Source organism: Scomber japonicus, chromosome 4 (genome assembly GCF_027409825.1).
Source record: "Scomber japonicus isolate fScoJap1 chromosome 4, fScoJap1.pri, whole genome shotgun sequence".
Lineage (NCBI taxonomy): Eukaryota > Metazoa > Chordata > Actinopteri > Scombriformes > Scombridae > Scomber > Scomber japonicus.
This window is the reverse complement of record NC_070581.1, coordinates 26,079,550-26,100,702: the sequence shown is the minus strand read 5'-3', so window position 1 is coordinate 26,100,702 and position 21,153 is coordinate 26,079,550. Positions and strand designations below refer to the sequence as shown.

Genomic DNA, 21,153 nt, shown 5'->3' with positions numbered 1-21,153 from the left:
ACCCTCAGTAACCCCATCCGCATGGCAGCGCTGGCCTTAGTGGAGTGGAAATATCCTTCTCTGAGTCACACACACTAATGTTGTGTTATACAGACAGTCCCACATATGATGTAAATGTATAACAAGTTAATTGGAATATGTTGTGGTGTTGATCAGCTGAAGTTTTATTCATGAAGGATGCATTCATCATGATGCCTGTTGTACCCTTAACTTCAATCCCCACGCCGTTTGATATTTTCATTCTTCTCGCCATCTTTGCCAACTGTGTGGCCATGGGTGTCACCAAGCCGTACCCCGATGATGACTCCAATGCTACCAATCACAAACTGGTGAGTTTCCAGTGGAGGGATAGCTCAAATTAACCTGCTCCCTTAACTCATTTTGAAAGTTAGGAACACATTAACATGATACGTTGAGCATGGTATTATGAAAGATGAGTAATGCTCACACAGAAGAGTAGATGATCTGATTTCATATGGAGGTGATTAATGACCTGCTTTAAAGAAAATGTGAAAAAACCAGCTCGGAAACAATTAGCTGCCTCACTGTTTTTCATTAATGTGTGTTACAGTGCAGAATGTATAAGAATAATAATCCACAGGAAGGCTGAAATTATTACAAAATCATCACACAGTCACAGAATATATCACAAAAACAAGGATAAGATATGAAACCTGCATGAATATGAATTCTTCCTACATAGAATGGAAATTAAGTATTGCAGTTATTTTAGGCCTTCACCCAACAGTGAAGGATCTTCTATTGATTCCCTAATTTGTATGGGTGCATTCATACATGCACCCATACAATACATACCAGATTTAATGATAAGTAGATGCCCCACATCATGCAGAGAGAGGATGAATGAGAAAAGAAGAAGAAGAAGAAAGAAGATGAACGCTTTTACACTGTATAATATGCTTATGTTTCCAAGGCTTGGTGCTCACTAAGAAAATGCCCTCTGACTCTCCTGTCTCATTTTTTGCTTGTGAAAATACATGAAAAGTACTGTAGTCTGGGCAAGTCATGGGCAATTAGTGTGCAGGTAATGGTGTTCTGTTGGATGGTAATGGTATTAAAGGGAAAAGTTGTGTTGTGACCTCGATTTGGTGACCCCTGTCAAGGATCATGACTTACTTAGACACCAACCATCTGCCTCAGCGTTCTCTCTTTCTTTTGTCTACCCCCCTCATCTCCATATTTCAACACAAAATAGATGGTGTCAAAACTAAAAAGAGGTTGTTATTTAAGGTCTTTAGATGTTTTCATTTTGGAAATAAGATATTAAACAACAAAAGCTTTATATATTTATAGGATCTCTCATTGTATGTGTCATATGTCATATTTTTATACTGTTGGAAACCATCTTTACCGAGTTTGCGGGTAAAAGTGATCAAATATTTGAGTTAAGGTGTTATTAGTTAAAAAGGTTGACGGGGACACACAGACCCACACTTGCTGAAGGATAGATGTTAGTAGATCCCTTTATTGGATTGCACATAGAAGGTAAGCTGACGGTTTACCATACACTTCCTTAAGGTGACTTCACATTAGTTACCATTCATTTGTTTTCAGATCAAGTTTTGGTGAATGTTTCCTTTTTTTTTATGAATACCAGTCATCTTTACATTAATCCACATTTTGCTTAAACTAACCTGTCAGCCTGAGGTAATGGCTGAATGACAGAGGTAGCAGTGATTAGAAGCATTAAGCTAAAGGTTTCAGAAACGAGATCTGGTGACAGACTTAAGCGTGTGTTAGCAGGTTAGGAGGTTAGAAAGTCACTTCAATCAGCCTTAAATGATTACACACGTGATTGTTTTCACTGGGGCAACAAAAAGTCAGCTAATGCTGCTCAGGATTTTTTGCTGTACATGATGAGGCGTAATCAACATTTTTATAAATGCCTTTATCTAACTGTGATAATAACTTGGCATTTTTCTTCAGTGCTTTTCTATTTTTTGTTTCTTTCAGAAGCAGTCACTGACTTATAAAAAAAAGGTCACTCTAATTTTTACTAACCACCCACTCCATTTTGTTTTGTTCTTAGGAACAAGTTGAATATGTCTTCCTCGTCATCTTCACCATCGAGACCTTCACTAAAATTCTTGCCTACGGCTTAGTCATGCACCCCAGCGCCTACATACGCAGCGGATGGAACTTGCTTGATTTTGTTATCGTCATTGTCGGGTATTTTGGTGCTTTGTGCTGTCATTATTTGTATCATGAAGTGTTCTGCCACAAAAAAGAAGAAAGATTTAAGAGATATTGTCTGTTTCCGTGCAGGTTGTTCAGTGTGATAGCAGAGGCCATGACAGATCATAAGCCAGGAGAGGCCCATCATGCTGCAGGAAAACCTGGAGGCTTAGATGTCAAAGCTCTCAGAGCATTTAGGGTGTTGCGACCGCTTCGACTTGTATCTGGAGTGCCAAGTGCGTTTATTGTTTATCACATTTAGTTAAAATGTGTTTTTTGTATGTGATCATCCCACATGCATCACTGAAAACTGTGTGTTTGCTTTATCAGGTCTACAAATTGTGTTGAACTCCATCATGAAAGCCATGGTGCCCCTTCTCCACATCGGTATGCTTGTCATGTTCGTCATCATCATCTACGCTATCATCGGCTTGGAGCTCTTTATCGGCAGGATGCACAAAACGTGCTACTCCATAGGCTCAGGTCTGTGCTCTCTAAACTCTAAGCAAGGGAAATTTCATAAAAGGTTGATATTTTACAGATGTGTGAGCTCATTTCCTGTCTGTCTGCTGCTGTTTGTGTGTTTCAGGTCTCATGATAGAGGATGACCCATCACCTTGTGCTTTTGCCGGCAGCGGGCGCTTTTGCGTCAGCAATGGGTCTGAGTGCAGGGGCAAGTGGGAGGGTCCCAATGGTGGCATCACAAACTTTGACAACATATTCTTCGCCATGCTGACAGTTTTCCAGTGCATCACTATGGAGGGTTGGACAGATGTGCTGTACTGGGTACACAGACATATTCCAGGATCCTCTACTTGAAACTATTTGTTAGTTTTTGACACCTAATTAAAAACACTCACACTTTCATTCTCTGTCTCTCTGCACAGATGAATGACGCCATTGGATTTGAGATTCCATGGATCTACTTTGTTTCTCTGGTCATCTTTGGGTCATTTTTCATCATCAATCTTGTATTGGGTGTGTTGAGCGGGTGAGTAGTTGCAGCACTGCAGGGCCCCAACTTTCTGTGCATTTATTATGTAATGATAAACAAGGATATTTCTTTTCCTAAGTTCCTTAAGTTTTGTTCATGTGTGTATGTTTACAGAGAGTTCTCTAAGGAAAGAGAAAAGGCTGTGGCGCGTGGAGAGCTGCAGAAGGCACAGGAGAGCAAGCAGATGGAGGAGGACATGATAGGTTACATGGACTGGCTCATAGAGGCCGAGGATGTGGACGAAGAGGGAAATAAACGTTAGTGTGACACATATACATGGCACACTCTCACACTTAAACCTAAACATCTACTCTTGTATGCTTAAAGTCACGTATCTTCTGCTTCTGTTTGTCTTGAAAGGTGCTGCAATCGCCAAGAAAAAAATGATGAAGAAGTTTGGCTGGTATAAACACAGTGAAGATGGAGGAGGTATGTCAGCTGTCATTGTCACTTATTATGTTTACCTGGTTAAACTGTAATGATGAGTCAGTTGATCAATGAGTCAGCTGACAGAAAATGAAGCGGTAACTATTTTGATAATTGAATAATCATTTCTGTAATTTAAAGTAATTAACTTCTTTAATTTCAGCTTCTTAAATGTGACGATTTGCTGTTTTTCTATATTAAAAATCTTCAGGTATCTGTTGGTAATTGACAAAATAATTGGCAGATGAATAGATAGTTACAAACTTATATCTGAGGCTCTCTAACAGCCAGAACTTACCTGTGTTTTCAACAGAGTCAGACTCCGACGATGATATAGCATACCTCGATGATGACAGCGGCTTTTGTGCTTCTCTCATGTAAGGCGGCAGTGAAATATCAACATTGTGTAAATTCATTAATGACATGTGGAAGGTGATTAAGTCCTTTCATGAATCTCTCTCATTTTCTCTCCTTTTCAGGGCAAAGATGATGGCCAATAGCTTCTGGTAAGATTTTCAACATCACACGCTGTAAAAAGATGTTAAAGAGCACGAACTTCAAGAGACATTTACTTGTATTATTTGTAACATTCAATTGTGCTAATCTATGTTTGAATCACAATGCCATGCTGTGAAAAATTCATGCAAGAATTATCTTTAAGTAATGCAGCATTGTATGTCAAAGGGTGTATCTGTGCCCAAAATGACAGCCCTTCTTAACATTCCTAGAACATATTAATATACAATAATTACTGGCTGACTTTTGCTGCCAGATCTGACTGTTGAGAAAAAATTAAATGTCCCTTCCAACTCTATTCCAGTTAACTGTTATATCATTTTCAAGGTCTATAGTGCAAAAATTAGAGGGAAAGTCTACCAATTTTACACATCAAAGTGCTTACAAGTCTTTTTGTGGGTACTATTGCATATGTGACCAGACCTTTATAGCCTGCCTCTCATTTCTACTTGTGGCTGGAGGTTCGGGGCTACGTACTGTATATATAAAAACACAGTCATTTAGAAATTTAAATGGAGGGCACATTATCAAGCACTCTTTATATTTGTATTTCCGTAAATAAAACAGTAGTAAATATTATCATATGAACAGTGAATTCACAATCTGCTCCTCCAGATGTGCTTCTGTAGTCATTAAACCTGTTTCCTCTCTTTCTATAGTGACCAGTTATGTCAGCTGAACCACACAATGAGGAAGAATTGTCGTGTTGCCGTCAAGACCACCAATTTCTACTGGTTGGTGCTTCTGCTGGTGTTCCTCAACACTGTGGCCAGTGCCTCCGAGCATTACGGACAGCCAAAGTGGCTCACAGAAATGCAGGGTAAGAAGTGAACTCAGCAGCTCAGCTTTACACTTTTGATTCTGCTGTAAATCATCAAAGAAAACAACCATTTTTCTCTTTGTTTCTTTCTCAGAGCGAGCCAATAAGATCCTGCTGCTGCTGTTCACCCTGGAGATGCTGATGAAAATGTACGCCTTCGGCCTGCAGATCTACTTCATGGCGCTCTTCAACCGCTTTGACTGCTTTGTGGTGTGCGGTGGCATCCTCGAGACACTGCTTGTAGAGATGGAAGTCATCCCGCCCATCGGCATCTCTGTGCTTCGCTGCATCCGACTGCTCAGGATATTCAAGATGACTCGGTAATTGGTACCAGAGTTTTAAGGAGGACAGCTGTGAGACAGTTCAGTGGTGTCACATCTGGACCTTTTCAGTCAGTTGCATCAGGAATTTTTTTAGGCATTTGATGTATCTTTTGTGCATTTCCTGATGTGTATCTGCACTGTTTTTTTATTTGCAGGCACTGGGCAGCCTTGTCTGACCTGGTCAACTCACTGCTCAACTCCATGAAAGCTATCTGCTCCCTTCTGCTCCTGCTCTTCCTCTTCCTCATCATCTTCGCCTTGCTTGGCATGCAGTTGTTTGGAGGCAAATTCAACTTTGATGAGACCCAGATGAAGAGAAGTACTTTTGACTCCTTCCCCCAGGCTCTGCTCACCTGTTTCCAGGTGATTAAAATCTCAATATCTCACAAGGATACTATCCTCTCTACTTTTATTTATCAGATCTTTTCTTTATAATGGTGTTATTTATAGCGTGCTCTCTCTCTCTCTCTCTCTCTCTCTCTCTCTCTCTCTCTCTCTCTCTCTCTCTCTCTTCATCTTCTTGTATCTCTGTTCTTTGTCTGTAGATCCTCACTGGAGAGGACTGGAACGCTGTGATGTACGATGGTATTATGGCCTACGGAGGGCCAATCTTCCCCAATATGGTGGTGTGCATTTACTTTGTCATCCTCTTTGTCTGTGGTAACTGTATCCTTTTCCATGAAGTGATCAAGTGTGTGTGCAGTTACTTTATGATTCATATTACAGTCTGAGAATGTATGGTACAGTATTTCTTTCAGTCCAAACAGAGAAAGTTTGACTCCTTCATTTTGTGATCAGACATCCTTCTCAATGTCTTCTTGGCTATCGCTGTGGACAACTTGGCAGGAGGCGGCGGAAAGGAAAAAGTCGAGTAAGTTTGACGCAAGAATAGGTGATAGTGAGCAGATATTAAACACATCCTTTAATTTTTGGCTGTACATATATAAAATGGTATGAATAAGTATATGCAAATGTGTTATTTTCAGACAAATCCACCTTAGGTAAACAGTTAATTACCTGCTGTTTGTTTTTCAGAGAGAAAAAGGAAGAGGAAGAAGAATGGGATGAGGATGAAGAGAAAGAGGATGAGGATGCAGCGGTACAGACTGTTTTAATCTTTTTCTGCATCATATTGAACAAATATAAGATGTGAATTTCCAAAGTAACAACAGCTGATCTTGTGTCTCATGTGTAGAACGAAGAGGATGATTGGCAGGAGAACGAGGAACTGAGGGCCATCGAGGGACTGGAAGGTGAGTGTGATGGGCATCACGTCCTGCAGGAGGGACACCAGATGTGCTTACACCTTACACCATCTTGTATTCTCCTTTCTTTATTGCAGGAGTTGCTCCATTGAAGCCGGAGTTCTCTGGGCCCAAAGAAAAGATCGTCCCAATCCCCGACGGGAGCTCTTTCTTCATCCTTGGAAAGAAAAACTGGTAAACTGAGATAATACAGTACATGTGCCACATAGTCTCCATCCTGCTAAACTTTTATAATCTCATTCTCTCACATGCCACACAGCCAACAAAACATGTTGCTTAGTACCATTTTTCTTCATTGTAAAATCATTTTTGGTGTAATTTTCTTTCAATTTTTAGTTTGCGAGTCGCCTGCCACAACCTCATCCATCACCCCTACTTCACCAACTTCATCCTCATCTTCATCATCCTCAGTAGTATTTCCCTGGCTGCTGAGGATCCAATCAAATCTCACTCATTCAGAAACATTGTAAGACATTGTAACCACATCAGAGCATCATCGGCATCACGTCCACCTTCACACCAAACAAGCTTAAATACTAATCAAACTTCTGTTATCTGTAGGTGCTCGGTTACGCTGATTATGTCTTCACATCAGTTTTCACAGTGGAAATCGTACTAAAGGTAACGGCTTCAATGGCTGAAACTCACTAAATGATGTGATTGAAATATGATGTCATTCAAAAACATGTGAGAGTGAGACAATTTCCTCAAAAGTAGGTTGAATAGTTTCTAACTTTGTTTCTTTCACCTCCTCTGTTGTGTCTAGATGACGGTCTATGGAGCTTTTTTGCACACCGGCTCCTTCTGTAGAAATGCCTTTAACCTTCTTGACTTGCTGGTCGTCAGTGTGTCGCTCACGTCCTTCTTTCTACAGTGAGTAGAAACCTGGGTAATACTCTGTATGCTGCCCATGTCTATAATGCATTATAAACTGCTTATAGGGTTAGGTTAGGTTAGATCAACTTTATTATCCCTGAGGGGTAAATTGTGGTACAGTCAGCAGCAATCCCATATAACATACAATAAACAATGAAGACTTATACAAAAAACAAAACACACAGGTCACTCATTAAGGACCTTGATGGCAGCAGTAACAAAGGGGTTCTTAAGTCTGCCTGTCCTGTACCGAGGTAATCTGTACCTGCTGCCAGACGGGAGCAACTCAAATTCCAGTGAGAGGGTGAGACAGCTCAGCAAGGATTGTCCGGGCCTTGCTTAAAACTCTTGCCTTGTAGAGCTGAGGGAGATCATTTAAAGTGGTACCCACCACCTTACCACACTTTAACAATACCCAAAAGTCTGTTTTTATTTTTAACATTAAGAAGGCCATACTAGCTAATAAAAGAAAATAGTGATGTACTATCATAGTTATAGTTCAAAACCCACTGTGGGAACCCCCCTTCACTACACATAGATCAATTATATTATTCTTACCTTACTTAAAGCAATCATTGAACACTTAGAGTAATTTATAAACACATTTTAATGCATTATAACAGTGATTACCATGCATAATAAAATGATTACAATGTAATACAATAAAAATAATAAATAAAATGTATTCTTATTATTATTATCAGTATCATTATCATTATCATTATTATTATTGTTATTATTATTATTATTATTATTATTATTATTATTATTATTATTATTTATTCTTATTCTTATAGACATGGGCATCATAAAAAGTGATACTGAAAATGGGGGGAAAAAACAAACACAGTCCTTTTATGAAAGAAAAATCAATAGTTAGCTCTTAAGATGTAAAGTATACAATATATATTTTATAAATAAGTATAAATGTATCAATATATTTACTTTTATATATTGATATATAATATAAGTTTCCTACTGTAGATTCACATCTTTTCCATTTTCCTGTATAATATCCTCACTTTCTTTTACCACTGTTACTAATTATTATTTATTTTTTATGTATTTGTCATCTGTTTTTTCACTAAATCCTTTGCTCTGTTGCTCCTAGCTCAAGTGCAATCTCTGTGGTGAAGATTCTTCGAGTGCTCAGAGTGCTCAGGCCCCTTCGAGCCATTAACAGAGCCAAAGGACTGAAGGTAAGCAGCTGTACTGTGTTTGTCTTTTCTATATTCTCATTATATTTGAACTATGTTGGATTACATTATAGTACATTATGCAGGTGTTGTCATTTTTATTTGCTACGTACGTAGTGTATGTGAAGTATCTTTTGTCGAGGTAACGTGAGCTTTGTTGTTCGTATGTTCGCAGAATGTGGTGCAGTGTGTGTTCGTGGCGATCCGAACCATCGGCAACATCTTGATTGTCACAACTCTCCTTCAGTTCATGTTTGCATGTATTGGCGTGCAGCTCTTCAAGGTACATGTTCATGCTTTCAGCCTTTTGATTTCCACGTCCTTTCTTTTATTTTTTTTATCCTGCAGGATTTAAAAAGAAAATAAATGTACAGTGAGAGTTTCTAATAGTACAACTTGTTAATATTACAGGGACGATTTTACAGCTGCACAGATGAAGCAAAACACACTCCAGACGAGTGCAAGTCAGTTTTGCTTTTTCACTTTTTTTTACACAACACATAGCACTTGCTCTCCTCTTCTCATGCTGTAAATTTGTCCTAAAACGTGTGTATGTGTTTAATTTCAGGGGAACTTTTGTGGTCTATAAAGATGGAGATATGAACCATCCCATGGTGAAAGAGAGGGTTTGGGAAAACAGTGATTTCAACTTTGACAATGTGCTAATGGGCATGCTGGCTTTGTTTACTGTATCAACATTTGAAGGCTGGCCACAGTGAGTAATGACTTTACTTATTATCGTATCTTATTGTGATAAACTTAAGCTTTGCATTCTTTAAACTGGCATGTTTGTGTTCTTTGTATAAAGGCTCCTGTATCGGGCTGTGGATGCCAACGCCATAAACAGAGGACCCATTTACAACTACCGAGTAGAAATCTCCATCTTTTTCATCATCTACATCATCATCATTGCCTTCTTCATGATGAACATCTTCGTGGGTTTTGTCATCATCACATTTCGAGAACAAGGAGAGGCTGAGTTCAAAAACTGCGAACTCAACAAAAATCAAGTTAGTTAGTTTTTATAAAACTTAAATATATTTTCCAATTCACTGATTTTTGCTAACTTTTGATTTAAAGTCCCCCAAATTTGCATTTATAAGCAGTATATAGACAGTCAATAAATGGTTTAAGACATAATCATTTATTTGTTTGGCAATATAACTGTTTATAAATGTATTTGTCAGCAACTATAACTCCTCTTATGGGCACCCATGAATGGATGATGGAATATAAACAGATACTGAATGAAAATATATATCTTTTAAATATTGTTGTAATAACAAAATATATCCTAAATTTGAAGTTATAGTTGTTACCAAAAACTGTTAATAAACACTTGATGGGAAATTGACTGAGCATTAGGCTCTTACAGCAACACCCAGAGTTTACATTTACACGGACGACAGAGAGATAAACAATATATGATAAACCACAGTTATAATAATAATAAAATGGCAAATAAAGCAAATAACTAGCAGACAGTGATAAAAACAGAAAAAAGTGTAGTCAAAGGCAAGGACTACATTATAATATTATGAATTATTCATTAAATGTTTATATACTGCTTATAAATACTAAATAGACACACAAATAGTACATAAAGTGTCACCATGATGTTTAATGTTCTGTTCAGTAGTTTTAATATGAATAATGTTCTCTCTCTTCTCTTTGCCCTTCCTAGCGCCAGTGTGTGTACTACGCTCTGAAAGCTCAACCTATAAAGATTTACATTCCCAAAAACCCATCGCAGCTCAAATTCTGGAAAATCATCAACTCCAGTCAGTTTGAATATGTCATGTTTGTGTTGATTTTGGGCAACACCCTCACTCTGGCCATTCAGGTACTAATACCCACACATTTCTCAAATAATAAATAAATAAATTTAAAAAAAAAATAGAGGAATATCAGTTTGTTTCAGAGTTGTGATGTGAAGGTTTGCGTCTCTCTCATTAGCACTACGAGCAGTCCAAACTATTCACTTCCGTCATGGACCTCCTCAACTTGATCTTCACTGTGGTTTTCACAATAGAGATGATCATCAAGTTACTCGCTCTTCGGGCTCATGTGAGATTTCAGTCTTTTGAGCTTTTGAAAATAACTTAATAAAATAACTGTCAGCGCTGTCTGTTGTTGACTCACTTTGCTGGTTTCTTTCTGTTTTTAGCACTATTTCATTGATCCTTGGAACTCATTCGATGCTCTGATCGTGGTGGGGAGCGTGTTGGACATTGCAGTCTCTGAGTTTAGTGTAAGTTTGTCCACATAAAGTCGAGGTCGTAAAACTTGTTGAGTCACAGCTTGTTTGTTGCACAGGCACATTTCAAAAGCAGCGTAATCTCTGATATGGATATACCAGCTGATAATTGTATATATATACAGAAAATACATATAAATACAAATTTTTTGCAGTTATCCCTCAAATGTGGTTATGAAACACTAGTGACAAATATACGTGATGGAGATATTTTACAGTTTAACAATAAAGAAGAATTTAGACAATTTTTAAAATGGTATTACAGAAAACATAATTCAACAGTGGATAAATGAGATGTCATTAAAGTAGTTTCTTGACAGATGTATTACTCTAGAAATTAAAAAAAACCCATTTGTGTTTAATTTTTTAAAATGTTTTTAATCTCTTTCCTCCTAAATGGTGTCTCTTCCTTTTGTGGGTCCGATCCAGGGAGGAGGCGGCCACGGAGAGGTGAGGACTTCCAGATATTCTCACAGGCCTTTACTGTATCTCATTACATTCTGACTTCATACAGTAATTACTTCTTCTCTGTTGTTTAGATGTGTGAGCGATGTTAACACATGTATTTATTTACCTGTTTTTAGGGTAAAGGAGAAAGTGGAAAAGTCTCCATCACGTTCTTCCGTTTGTTCCGAGTGTTGAGGTTGGTCAAACTGCTCAGCAAAGGAGAAGGTATCCGAACCCTCCTCTGGACTTTTGTGAAGTCTCTCCAGGTCAGTGCAGCAAAGACTAAATAATTCACATAGCACAAAGTAAAGAGCTGACTGCAGTATTCTGCCGTGAGACTTATGAATTACTTTTTTATAACTGTGCTCTTGACGTTCATCTGCTCAGGCTTTGCCTTATGTCGGCCTGCTCATCGCCATGATCTTTTTCATCTACGCTGTGATTGGCATGCAGGTGAGTCGCTCTTATCAAAGTGATCCAGGTTTATTTAATCACATCAAGTGTTTTAATCAGGTAACTACTTTAAAATCATTATATTTTAATCATCTGCTGTTCTGTACTTTTTTTCTTTTAGTCATTTGGGAAAGTGGCCGTTGATGACAACACACATATTAACAGAAACTGCAACTTCCAGACTTTCTTCCAGGCTGTTCTGGTGCTTTTCAGGTGAGCCATTTTAGCCAAGAAGAGATCAATGATTTCTACAGTTAACAACAGCAGCAGCACTGCAACTACTGAAACACATCTTTTTAAATATATCTTAATATTTTAACTGATTTTTAAAATGCTCTTCTCTTTTTTTAACTTATTAAGCATTTAAAACAAGTCTCTGTGTTTAAATGAAGGACAAATGAAAACACCACTTGTCTCTGTCTCCTTGTAGATGTGCCACTGGAGAGCAATGGCAGGAGATCATGTTGGCAGCTCTGCCCGGTAGACGCTGTGACCCAGAATCGGACACTGAGCCTGGGGAAGAGTACAGCTGCGGTAGCAACTTGTCCTACATCTACTTCATCAGTTTCTTCATGCTCTGCGCTTACCTGGTGAGCGAAGCCAAGCGGGGATTAAGGATTGCTTCGATTTTTGTTCTTTTAATCGCTCAGTTCTCAGATCATTTAGTAAAATACTTTCTCTCCTTTTGATATCACTTAATTCAGCCACATGACCCCAAATTAAATTTAGGCATAATTAATTCACAGTTGTGTTTCACAGCCTGTCAGGTCAAATGGGATCAAAGTCAGATGAAAGTAGACAGGAAAGTATTACAGAAACTGAGTAGTAGCAGTTTTAAAAGCTTATCCTGTCTTCTTCGATTCTCATCTCCTCTGAGAACACCAAACTCCTACATCCGTGGATTTCATTAATCCTGCCAGCACACCCAGATCACAAAATCCTGATTTAAAAGGGTGTAAATATTTTGATAACCTTTCTGTTCCATTTAAATACATTAAACAAGTTAAATGAAGAAGGCTTTAAACTTGGAAATTGTGCAAGAGCAGATTAGACTCTAATTGGAAGAAACAAAACTGAAAATGGGAGCTCAAACTCTTCTTTTAATTATTGTAGGCCTGTGTTGAAAATAGTATATTATAAGATTAGTAAATACAGTTGTTCCAATTCTGTATGGTGTTGATAATAAGAAAGCAGCCCAATTATAACTCCATTTATCTTGCACACATCTGACGCACTGACTCACACATGTATTTTAAAATTAGCATTTGAGACCAATGTTCCTCAGTCTCGTCTTTGGTTTAAACATTTTCTCAGTCTAAGATGTTTCCTTGCTCCTTGAGGACAGATTTACAACCTCTGAGATCAGGTTCAGCTTGTCGTCTTACATGTGTCTTGCATTCCTTCTATGGTTTCCTCTCTTGTGGACAGCTGACGTCCATCACTCTGTGTGTGGGCTTCAACCTTTCGCAAAAAATCCACTGAGACCCCCCCCTGGCAACCAAAATAGACCCGGGGCCCCTGTGTCCTGCTCGATTTTGCTATATCACCAGAACAGCCTAAACTGACCGTGCAGTTATTCAATCATTATTAAAGACCACTCATATGCCAAACGCTGTCTGATCATTTTTCATTTTCACTTTTCTATTCGTATTCTGACTGTTTTTAGTCATTTTTATTAATTCGCCAGTCACCGTATATGTGGGTTATTTGATAAGTGACAGCAATGTAAGAGGTTCTCTTTTTATAAGTGACTTGTTCACAAATTGTTTTTTTTTCTGTCCTTGTCTCTATCCAGATTATCAACTTGTTCATTGCTGTCATCATGGACAACTTTGAATACCTGACACGTGACTGGACTGTGCTGGGAACTCACCACCTGGATGAGTTTAAGAGAGTTTGGTCAGACTACGACCCTGAAGCCACGTAAGACTCATTTCTCCTTTCTCTCACATCCTCTGCCACTTTTTTTTACTGAAGCTTGTCTTTTATGTTCCCTCTAACTGTCTCCAAAATGTCTTTAGTTCCTTTAATCTGTCAGTAAATGTGTATTTTGTGTTTTTGCAGGGGTCGTATAAAGCACATCGATGTAGTCACTATGCTGCGTAGGATTCAGCCACCTCTTGGTTTTGGAAAACTGTGTCCTCATCGAGTCGCTTGCAAGGTAAGTCACACGCAGTCAGTGCTGCACACCTGATACTAGGTACAGAAATAAACAGATAAAGCTTACTCTGTGTGTCTCAACCTCTTGTCCTCTCAGAGACTGGTTTCTATGAACGTCCCACTGCACACTGATGGGACAGTCACCTTCAATGCTACTCTGTTTGCTCTGGTGCGAACCTCACTCAAGATCAAGACTGAAGGTCAGAGCTCCAATACATACACACACACACACACACACACAGAGTCATGCTCATTTTACTTGTATTACACATCTTCACTTGGAGATGTTTGGTGCTGCTTTCCTCAAAGGATTTGTCACTTGTGTTCCCTTCAGGCCCCATCGATCAGCAGAATGAAGAGCTGAAGGTGATCATTAAGAAGCTCTGGAAGCGCACTAAACCCAAGCTCATAGATGAAGTTATTCCTCCACCTAGAGGTACATCAAAAAATTACAGAGCAACCAGATATGATAAGAAATAAGTATTAAATCAAGCTTTTACCAGTAGAATAGAAGCACACATTAGTCCTGTCAAGATTTTTCAATTTTCTGCATGCCTGAATAAAAGAGACATTTAAAACAAATATAAATCTCATCATCCAAAAGAAGCTCTGTGTATTACTTAGTGTTTGTATCATAGTATTTGTACAGCAGCGCAATACAATTTTACAGTACTACTTCTATTCACTAACCACCCTCTTTTACCTTCTCAGGCGATGAGGTGACTTGTGGGAAGTTTTATGCCAGCTTCTTGATTCAGGACTATTTCAAGAAGTTCCGCAAGAGAAAGGAACGGGAGAGGAAATCCAAAAGGAAGGACAAGGCAGCTTCACTTCAGGTAAAGGCTTTGAATTATGCTTTCCTCTTTAGAATATTTGCTAGATAATCAATATTAAAACTAATGCCTTGTATGCTTATATTGTATGTATGTTTATATGTATATCTGTGTGTTCTTAGCAAGGGCTGCGGACGCTGCAGGATCTGGCTCCAGAGATGCGTCTGGCAATGGCCTGTGACATGGAAGAAGAGGAAGGAGGTGATGAGATATTCGACAGTGGGCCTGGAACCTCAGCGACCACCACGCCCGCCACTACACCAATCCCGCCTATTGACATGTTTATAGACCAGACAAGTGTGTTCATCGAACCAGAGCCCAAGGTAGCCAACGGGGGCGTGATCACAGAGCAGGTGACGGGCATGGAGGAGCACCAGAAACCAGGATCAGAGCTGGCTGGAGTCACTGTTGTAACAGAGCAGCCTGTGAAGTCCAATCCCCTGCCCATCAGGTATGTTTCTCTTATTTAATGATCTCCACTAGGTGTAAGCCTGGAGGGGATCATGCATTTAGTCGTATGTGTGTGTCCATGTGTGTATCTAGCTGCAGCTAATCTCACATATTACTGGACCCATCAGCCTCATAATCTTTATGCAAATGTATGACTGGACTCCTCACCCATCTTACTGGCTGAAGGGGCCACAAGTTGCTTCAGTTTGGAATTCAATCACACCTTGATACCACGTTTGATCATTCGGTACCAAATTTCAGTGCCTTGAGAGCAGGTTGTGTTGTGAATTCAAATCAATATTGATAAGACTCCTTGTGATCATAAATCTTAGACTTTAGTTTTTTCAGCAGTCCTCACCATTTTACGATGTGCGTTACGACATAGAAAAAGGCACTGGACTTAGTCTGTAGCTGGCCACATTTCGACCTTTGTCTTGACTCAAAAACTGACATCCAAAGAAAAATTTGGTCTCACCTTGAACCCGACTGTCTGTAGATTAAATCCATACCTGACATTTTATGATCTACTAAAGTTATGAATGATACATGATGAATACATCTTAAGTTTCTGTTATCTGCGCTGCCATCTTGACTGTACACACCAGGCGGAGATCTGCCCTCTACTGAATGCTCTTGTATTTATTGCATTATTTGTAAATTCACAGAGAGGTACTATTTTTAGTAGTCATAATAGTCAAGTCATAATACATTTTCTTTCTAAATTACTTCTTCCTTTGCCATCAGGATGGACTCCATCAGTGAGGTGCCTGCTCCTGCTCCTGCTCCTCCTACTCCTCTCCCAGAGATAATAGTTGAAGTGGCAGAGGTCATACCTGAACCAGAGCCAGTCGTGCCACCGACACCTACAGTAACTGAGCCGGTTCCCTACAGTGAAGGAGATGCTGCAAATGTAGCATCAGTGGACGGGTAAGAAACATTATATGAATTAATTATTAAATCAATTGTTTGATAATTTGCAAAATAAATGTATCCAATTTCTTTCTGAAGAATCAGATAAAAAGACAAATGTTTCTCGTGTGTAAAGTAAATATGAAGCTGGAGCCTAACATTAATTTAGCTTAGCATAAAGCAGAGGGGGGAGGGAAATAGTTAGCCTGACCTGGTCCAAAGTTAAAAAACATTCCTCATTTGTAAACATGTTGTAATTAACATGAAGTTGAAGTTTTTTGGGGGGGGGTTATGTGGGGTACTAGTTGTTCACTAGGAGCAGTGAGTTTATGGCGTCTTGTCATCACTGCGAAGTCACTGCTCCTGGCCAAGAAATAGTCCCACATATAACCCCCTGTAAAACAACTTCCTTTTATTAACAGATTAAACAAAAAGATGTAGCATTTTAATAGGTGAGTTTAAGAGGTGCTGATAGCTAGCTGATTCCAGTCTTACTGACCTCTTGCTTCAGGTTCATATTTAATGGACAGACAAGAGAGAGGCATCAATGTACTCATCTAACTCTTGGTTAGAAAGCAAATAAGCATTTTTCTGTAATATTAAGTCATGCTAAAAGTCTTGGTGTGGATTTTGTAGGTACGTGTATCCAGAGGCCGTCTCTCCTGTACCAACTGAGACAGGCTACAATGAACAGATTCTGGAAAGAGTTGGCAGCATTGGAGAGAGGGAGATACCATATGAAACTCCTGATCCTAATGGCTTCGTTAGCAACGGCTACGATAGCAATAACATGAATGGAGGGAGTGTTGCTGCAAGTCCCAGTCCCTGTCCCACAAATGAATATAATGGGAATGGATACACAGGCTACAATGACAATGGCAGCTATATCAGCACCAATGGCAATGGGAGTACTCTGAATGGCTGCAATGAAAATGGCTCCAGTGTCAGTGGTTATACTTCAAATGGCTTCAATGGAAGTGAGAATGGCGGCAGCTCACAGTTTGTCAGGAGACGGTTACTTCCATCCATACCGAAAGGTAAGAAACAGCTTTTTTTATTGTTTCCACTTTTATTTGATGTTCTTCTTTTTAACCTCTGTAGATAAGGATTAATAGAAGAAGACAGTAAGGTTACTGAATTATGTTAATGACATAGTTCATTACATTTTACATCAGATTTCAGGGCACACAGCTTTTTAAGGGTGCAGCCATCCAAGCTTTTCTCTCCCCATACCAATCCCATTACCTCAAACTGGGGTACATGCCAAGTATTGATTCAATACAAGTGCTGTCTCTTTTCCAAATTTAAAATCTGTATACTTTGCTGTGAAGACCTCATTTTCATGTAAGGAAACATGTTAAGGAGAGTTTTACTGAGTGGGACAGTCCCCTGAATGACTGAATGAATGTAGCTGATAACAGAAACAATTAATTTAATGATGACATCTGTATCATGGCTGATACCATTGATTGACTTGGATCCTAGTTGGTTTTTTTCAATAAATCTTATACTGTCAGTCTGGAGACTACTAGAATAATCAAAGGATGTAGAAGTTCATTGAGTGGTTTTCCTGGTAACTATGCTGTGGAATATACACATATGATATATGCATGGGACTGAAGTAAAACTAATAATATTAAATCCATTCCACACAGGGTTATATTCATCCATTTCCTAACACTTTCCTTCTCATTGTTTCAGGCCATAGGCCTGCTTTTAACTTCCAATGTCTGAGGCCACAGAGAAGTCTGGACGACGTCCCCATCCCAGGAAACTACAGCGGGAACATAACTCCAACCAGATCCCGTCTACAGGTACAACAACGGAACATACACCTTCTCAAAGTTTTCAACCATTGAGTCTGTGTCATCTTGTTTCTTTTCTCCTTTGTCTCCTGTGTCAGACCCAGCACAGCCTGGACTCTCGGCCCAGCAGTGTGTCCTCAATGTCGTCCGCCTCCTGGGCTAACAATAAATCAGCTAGCACCACTCCTGTTCCAGGAATAGTCCCCCCCTCAGGGCGCAGGGGCAAGCTGATCTACACACCGATGATCCTGGTGGACGAAGCCACCGGCATTAGCCAGCAGGTGTGGAATGACGGCTCTGCCAGCCTCCCTGTAGGAAACCGTCCCGGCTGGTACCCTGGTCAGACGAGAACCTTCACCAGCATGAGGACACCACCTGTCAACCAGGGCTTTGTAGACAGAGGCAGTGCAGACAGTCTTGTTGAGTCGGTGAGTAATCATGGTGCAGGAGATCCTTGTAGATGTGAAACCTACAGCAACCATATGCAAACCTATAAACCTATATATGAACGTTATAAGTGACTTTGAGCCATTTAGTGGTATGGTTTAGTATTTTTTAGCTAATACCAACATTTTCCTTCCTACATTTACTGATACCAATATTCATTTTAATAGCTGTTTTAAGATACTCGGATATACATCCTCCTATACACTAAATTCTATACATATTAAAGTCCAGCTGCATTAGTTAAACTGCACGCAGCAGACATATCTTCTCTGTACATTCCTTGTCATGAGTTCTACTTTGAGAAAATCTCCAAAACCCAAATGGAGAAATGTTTATTTGATATTAGATCTATATCTACTGCATGTGGATAGATCATCCTAGGCAGAACAGATAGTCACACTGAGCCTGATAGCATCCTGCTACACAACACAAGAGTCACTGACTCTGATCAACAATCCACCTTTCTCCTTTGCTTTCTTATCTAACTTACAAACATGAACACATGTCATGTCTTGCACCTCAGCATGTTGAAAAGTCACCAGACATTCACAAGAGGTCCAAGTTAAAGATCTTTATTTTAAAAGACCAGAGTTATTTCTGCAGAAAAAACTGAAAATAACTTTTATAAACTCCTTGTCCGTGCCTTATCAGTTGTAAACAAAAGCCAAATGCTCCTGTCACTGTGATCTTTTTCCTGAGAAATATATATATTTATCTGTCCCAACATCATCCTTTTAAGGAGTATAATTGGAGGCTAAAGCTGTCAGAAGGATTCTGCGCACCATTTGTTCAGGGGGCATCATACTTAGCATTTTTGCTCCTTGCATGTCCGCTGCAAGGTTCAGCTTCTTGTCCATTGCTCTCATACACCATCTCTTCAGGATAGGCACGATGCAACATGTCAATAAGAAAACCAGAATCAGTACTATCAGGGCACTTATCCCTATTTTAGCCAAAACGGCTCCCCATTTTCCAAAAATATTTTCTAGCCCATCCCACTTAATGCTTCCACCCTTAGCAGCATTGTCAGTCATCTCAGATTTTAACATTTCAAGCTTTCTCATTGCAACAGAAAATGTTCCGTCAGCTGCAGTGTTATTTGAAATATATGTGCAACATAACGTTCCAAACATTTTACACACTGATGGTAACCCAATCTTCCTGAGAATATTAAACATGATGAAAAACAACTCCTTATTAGGGGTTGATGAAATCACTTACTAAGCTTGTTGCAACATCTTCAAACTGACTTTTTGCCTCTTCTGGTGTTTTCCTCTTTTTACTCATGATACACATATCTGCCTCTACACTGCCCTGAAAGAAATTTGTCTTGGGCTACAAGTGCCAGGTGCAGCTGCACATATACAACAATGCATAACAAGCACAGAAAAACAAAACATACGCGACAACACAAAATCACAAAAAGTGCTTCACAGCGTAGCATGTTGCACAGAATAATATTGCACAAGATCATGTGACGTACGGCACAAGAAAGGAACAGAGTAATGGATAAAACTAAGAAACTAAAACTAAGGATAAACTAAGAGACATAAAAACAGAGTTCGCAGCAGCACTACAGCCCGGGTCGCCGGCAGAGCAGCGCCACCAGAATATAAAGACGCATATCAAAAAATGCATATCCATATTAAAGGTACATATCCAAAATATAATGTGTACTTTATTTAAGATACATGCCAGAAATGCAAAACATACACTAAAATATATACTTTCCACCACATCACTTTAGCCAAATAGCAAAAGTAAAAGCACTATATTAATTTTTAATGCTGATATCAGCTGATATAATATTGAACTTCTATACATTAGTACACCACTGAGAGAAACTCGTACAAGAACCTCTTGTTAGAGTAGTGTATAATACTTTCTCATTCCCCTAAGTGCGCTGTAAATCCAAGTCGGTTTTACTGCTACTGTACTGTTTACATTATGATAGGAGAAGTAAAGAAATAGCATTGCTGCTGATAAGAGGGCATTTCAATCTGGCTAAGTGACTCCTGGATTTTGGAGATGATAAAATTCTCTGTACCCTGGACTTTGTGAATATCAGGTAATCATGCATGCTGTGTTTTTGTTGGACAGACAGAGAATGAGTGGCTGCAAGTATAATCCCTGTTTCTCATCATTGTTCCTCTGCTTCTTTTTTTTTTATTGCTTATGTCAGATCTTGATCTCCGAGGGTCTTGGTGTCTACGCCAGGGACCCGAAGTTTGTGAGTTTTGCCAAGCGAGAGATTGCTGAAGCTTGTCACATGAGCCTGGATGAAATGGAGAACGCTGCTTCTGACCTGATAGCTCGGGGAACCAGTCAGTCGATTTCTCGCTTTGAGGATGAACTGGCTGATGAAATGAACTGTGTGATTTCTTACTGAGATCAGCAAAACTGAAATAACTGTGTGAGAAAGTGAGAACAAAAGAGAACAAAATCTTTTATGTGGTGTGTGTTTATATCTGCTGTGGAGGAGATAAAGAAGAAGAAGAAGCATCCTACAAGTGAGATTTTTCAGAGCATGTATCAACACATGGGGCATCAGTTTTATCTATTTACTAAGATGTCCCAAGGTAAAAGGTGATGGCTATGATATGCTTTTGTTAATGAATGCCAAAACACACACATACACAAACACACACACACACACACAAACACTGATTTTAAGAGCACATGTCAATATATGGCAGGAGTCAACAAGGATTTCCATGAACATTACGACTGCAGTGTTCCTGCTGCATATGACAAACTCTTAGCATTATTATGACAAAGGA

General features: G+C 39.2%; 2 protein-coding genes across 2 annotated transcripts in view; both read left to right on the top strand.

Annotated features, from left to right (window-relative positions):
- plp2b (proteolipid protein 2b) overlaps positions 1-21,153 on the top strand; it is a 374,364-nt gene that overhangs the window by 21,734 nt on the left and 331,477 nt on the right. The window lies entirely within an intron of this gene.
- Positions 273-20,762, top strand: cacna1fa (calcium channel, voltage-dependent, L type, alpha 1F subunit a). The gene is made up of 45 exons (XM_053318017.1): positions 273-329; positions 2,051-2,190; positions 2,287-2,432; positions 2,527-2,679; positions 2,786-2,982; positions 3,084-3,187; positions 3,305-3,447; positions 3,551-3,619; positions 3,930-3,993; positions 4,096-4,122; positions 4,792-4,952; positions 5,047-5,272; positions 5,431-5,638; positions 5,821-5,941; positions 6,074-6,146; positions 6,311-6,374; positions 6,471-6,528; positions 6,618-6,714; positions 6,877-7,006; positions 7,102-7,161; positions 7,307-7,413; positions 8,528-8,615; positions 8,788-8,895; positions 9,024-9,076; positions 9,181-9,327; positions 9,421-9,622; positions 10,297-10,455; positions 10,569-10,679; positions 10,780-10,863; positions 11,299-11,319; positions 11,454-11,582; positions 11,704-11,769; positions 11,891-11,982; positions 12,200-12,359; positions 13,565-13,692; positions 13,834-13,930; positions 14,027-14,129; positions 14,264-14,365; positions 14,641-14,765; positions 14,885-15,213; positions 15,957-16,139; positions 16,758-17,158; positions 17,823-17,935; positions 18,031-18,354; positions 20,556-20,762. The coding sequence occupies exons 1-45, from the start codon at positions 273-275 to the stop codon at positions 20,760-20,762; spliced, it is 5,937 nt and encodes a 1,978-aa protein (XP_053173992.1).

Bases quoted from the DNA above. Each gene is read 5' to 3' on its own strand.
- cacna1fa (XM_053318017.1), top strand. From the start codon at position 273: ATGGGTGTCACCAAGCCGTACCCCGATGATGACTCCAATGCTACCAAT. The intron at 6,375-6,470 runs GTACAGACTGTT...TCTCATGTGTAG, and splicing joins AAGAGGATGAGGATGCAGCG to AACGAAGAGGATGATTGGCA. The intron at 10,456-10,568 runs GTACTAATACCC...CTCTCTCATTAG, and splicing joins CCCTCACTCTGGCCATTCAG to CACTACGAGCAGTCCAAACT.